The sequence below is a fragment of the Galeopterus variegatus genome, unplaced genomic scaffold (genome assembly GCF_000696425.1).
Source record: "Galeopterus variegatus unplaced genomic scaffold, G_variegatus-3.0.2 Scaffold913, whole genome shotgun sequence".
NCBI classification, from domain to species: domain Eukaryota; kingdom Metazoa; phylum Chordata; class Mammalia; order Dermoptera; family Cynocephalidae; genus Galeopterus; species Galeopterus variegatus.
The window spans coordinates 454,227-458,167 of record NW_007727024.1 but is presented as its reverse complement, the minus strand read 5'-3'; the positions used below and the strand labels follow the sequence as shown (position 1 = coordinate 458,167).

At 40.2% G+C, this 3,941-nt stretch overlaps 1 protein-coding gene across 1 annotated transcript in view; it reads left to right on the top strand.

Annotated features, from left to right (window-relative positions):
• DNAH3 (dynein, axonemal, heavy chain 3) overlaps positions 1-3,941 on the top strand; it is a 118,015-nt gene that overhangs the window by 33,615 nt on the left and 80,459 nt on the right. Inside the window, exons 17-19 of the mRNA XM_008573407.1 lie at positions 607-826; positions 1,435-1,569; positions 3,556-3,667. Of these exons, the coding sequence (XP_008571629.1) occupies positions 607-826; positions 1,435-1,569; positions 3,556-3,667 (467 nt within the window). The remainder of the gene's footprint in view (positions 1-606; positions 827-1,434; positions 1,570-3,555; positions 3,668-3,941) is intronic.

Here is a 3,941-nt window from a genome sequence, read left to right as displayed (position 1 = left end):
TATAATACCTAATATAGTGTAAATGCTGTGTAAATAATTGCTACACTATATTGGTTTTTTTATTTGCATTATTTTTATTGCTGTATTGTGTTTTTGTTTTTTTAATATTTTTGACCCATGGTTGATTGAAACCATGGATGTGAAACCCGCGGATATGGAGAGTCAACTGTATTAAATTTTGGATTTCTTTTTTAATTAAAGAAATAAAACGGACACTGAAAAACATTATAATTTACAGAAGTGAAGGTGAGTTTCCCTTCAGTAACCCTTAGTGCCACTGTCCAGGAATCACCGTCAGTAGTTTGATGTGTATTTCCCTAACTTGCGTGTGTATCCGCACATTCATACATACACAGGAGAGCATATAACATATTGTTTCATATGCAGTACATGTTATACATATGTATGTGCTTGCTTTTTTTCAGCCTAACTTTGAAAGAGCATCAGGGTCACATTAGTAAAAGACCTTCAAATGATAAGGCTTCTCCATCACGTTCATAGGCAAGCCTGGTTTCTGAAGGGGCAGGGAACAGGGATGTTGGGGATGTCTGCTGAGCAGGATGTGGTCCTCCCTGGGGGTCTGAAGACATGTCTTTGCCCTCCCAGTCTTGCCCAGAAGATTGTCGCGACCTACCGCCTGTGCTCAGAACAACTGTCGTCCCAGCATCACTATGACTATGGCATGCGCGCTGTCAAGTCTGTGCTCACTGCTGCAGGCAACCTGAAGCTCAAGTATCCAGAGGAGGATGAAAGTGTCTTGCTGCTCCGGGCCTTGCTTGATGTCAACCTGGCCAAGTTCTTAGCTCAGGATGTCCCTCTTTTTGAGGTATGCAGTGGTTTGGGACCTTGGCCAAGGACCGAGGCTCCACTTCTAAAGGTGGAATGTTTTCTCTGGCACCTTCTACACATCCTCTTCCATCTCCTGGCACCTCTCTCTTCTCCAACCAGCAACCTGTTCCCTGATATCCCCTTCCCAAATGTTAGATCATAGTGGTGATAGCAAACATCCCTAAGTCCCGATCTTAATAAAAGTGGTTTATTGATAGGATAATATTTGCTGTTATGTTTGGACAGGTGTTTTTATCCAATTTAATTAGTTTCCTTTAGTAATTAATTTGAAGCCTATTTTCCTTACCAGGCTGTGAGCTCCACAAAAACAGAAACCATGACTATCTCATTCATTCCTAGTACAACTACTGGAAGATAATACCAACTCAGTAAATATTTGCTGACTTTTTAGATTATTTGGGAGGGAAATTGTATTTTACGGATAGTGTTGACATCTATAATTTGGGGTGAGTTTTGATGCAGGAAAAGTGAGGTTTGGAATTTTTCAAAGATTTCTGCTGTCTATAGATCTCATTTTAGGAGAATATTGAGCTCACATGTCTAATCCTTCATCCTTTCCACCTTCTCTTGAATTCTTCTTAACAGGGAATTATATCAGATTTGTTTCCTGGAGTTGTTCTTCCAAAGCCAGACTACAAAGTTTTTATGGAAGTGCTGACTGAGAACATCAAAAAGATGAAACTCCAGCCAGTACCTTGGTTTATTGGGAAAATTATCCAGGTTGGTTCCTGTACCCATATAAATGTGCCTGCTCGACTGTTTGCTAGAGCCAGAAATTTAAGATTTATGGCAGATTGAAACGGAACAGATCGCAATCAGAGGTGCCTGAGTAGAGATGGAGGTTTAAAAACAAAACAATACAAAAAAACACTCAATCACTCCTATCAGCTTTCTGCTGTGAGATATCAGGCAAATTAGTTCAACTCTCTGAGCCTCAGTTTTCTCGTCTGTAAAATGGAGGGAAATACAGGAATTTTGAGAGAACACATATATAAAGTGCTGGATAAAATGCCTGATACTGTATCATTATCAACCCCACCATGTCCACAGTCATTGTCAGCATCACTGGCACCACTGTTTCCCAAAGTCACCCTGTTAGTTAAAAGTGAAGGTCGAGGTAGGAACCCAGGTCTCTGGAGTCTGAGATCAGACTGCCTTGTGGTAAAGTATTGATTTTTTTTCTCTATTATATCTCCAAGTGAATTAGTTTTACACAATTCATTTAACCCAATGTCAACCCCCAATTTATTCATCAGGATTTTACAGATGAACTATTCTTTAACTAGGCATGAGCTTTTATTTCCAGTATTTTATTATGAAAAATTTTAAACATGCAGAAAAAATAAAATTGTACAGAGAGCACCATGCACTCCACACCTGCATTTCACTCTTAACATTTTTCTTCAAAAACGAGGTAATATTTTCAACAACAGGGTATTTGGAGCTACTTGCCCTTTTGTATATCAGTAACTTGATATTTCAAGATATGTGAGGGGGAAAGTGAGAGGTTATTGAATGATCGATGGTTTTTTTTTTCTTCTTATCTTTATGTTTTTTGTTTTTTGTTTTTGGGGTTTTCTTTTTGGCAATGGCTTATACAGGGATCCGAACCCTTGACCTTGGTGTTACAACACCACACTGTTACCAACTGAGCTAACTGCCAACTCCCTCTCCCTTATTTCTGATACAAGGTCAACTACTTTCGTCTTTATTCAATCGGAAATGGTTTTCCAACGTATTTGATTATAAGCCTTACTTGAAGATTGGGAATTTTGCTGTTTTGTTCTGTGCTCTGTTGACAACACATGGAACAGTAGCCTGTTCTGCACATAGTAGATGCTTAACAAACATTTTCTGCATGACATTTGTCCATTGTCACTGCCTTCATTTAGACCCTCATTACTGCTCACCTCCAGGGTGAAAAATAATAAGAACTTAATCTTCAAAATAAAAAGCTTCATGTATTCCCCTTCTCTGAGGGACTCAGTCTAGAGAGAGAGAGCATACAATTTTACATAAATGTAAATGACCAAAGCATTTGCATTATCCTGGGCCAATGTCACAGAGAGGAACAATCAGAAAATTCAAGAAATGGGCTTCCATACAGCTGTGGATTCTCAAGGGCAGAGGATAAAATAGCACAGGAGGTCATTTATATTTCACAGCGTGGAGCCTGGCTCAGAAAATACATTTTTATCTACTGAGAGTTGCAGTCAAGTCAGAACAGCAGTTAGGCCTTGAGAAAGGAAGTTTCCCATAGAAACACAATTTGCTTTTTAAAAGTGAATGGTAATGGTTTAGTGAAAAGATTAGAGGCATTGACGTTAGTCAGCCCTGTGTTCAAATCCTGACTTCTCCACTGATGAGCGTGGGCAAGTTACTTAACCTCTCTTGGACTCAGTGTTTCCATCTGTAAAAGGTAATTAATGATACCTGAGTAGATTATGTGAAGTAATTGGGATGATCGCTTGATAGTACATTGGTAGGTGCAAAGCAGGTAGTAGTTCCCATCCCTTAGACAATATGAGACAGATGCATATATTCATTCCTCCAAAAGAAATTTAAACAATAGGTCATTTCTACCTCTGGTGAACTATAGTCCCCTGTGAGAGTCCCTTCGACCCCTCATTCCTCATTGACTTCTGACTGACTTGCCTTGTGGGGAGGTTTGCAATAATTAACTTTTTATACAATGTCTTCTCCCAGATCTACGAGATGATGTTGGTAAGACATGGCTATATGATTGTCGGAGACCCCATGGGTGGCAAGACTTCTGCTTATAAAGTGTTGGCTGCAGCTCTGGGTGATTTATACGCAGGTGAATCTCACATCCCTGGCTTCCAGGGAGGACAGGACTGCCCACTCAGTTGGCTGGCTCCATGGAGATAATGCCAGGCTGTTAGTTTTGCCAGCCCCGAATCATGACATCAGAGCTAGAAATAGAACATGGCTCACAGATGTCTGCAGGCAGAAAAGGAAGGGTGGGGGTGGGGGCTTCTAACATGGGATTTTGTATGCACGTCATTATGGCTGGAGGAATTTTCTCAAATGCAGAACAGTGGCTTCTCCAAAGGTTCCCCAGTGACAGAAAA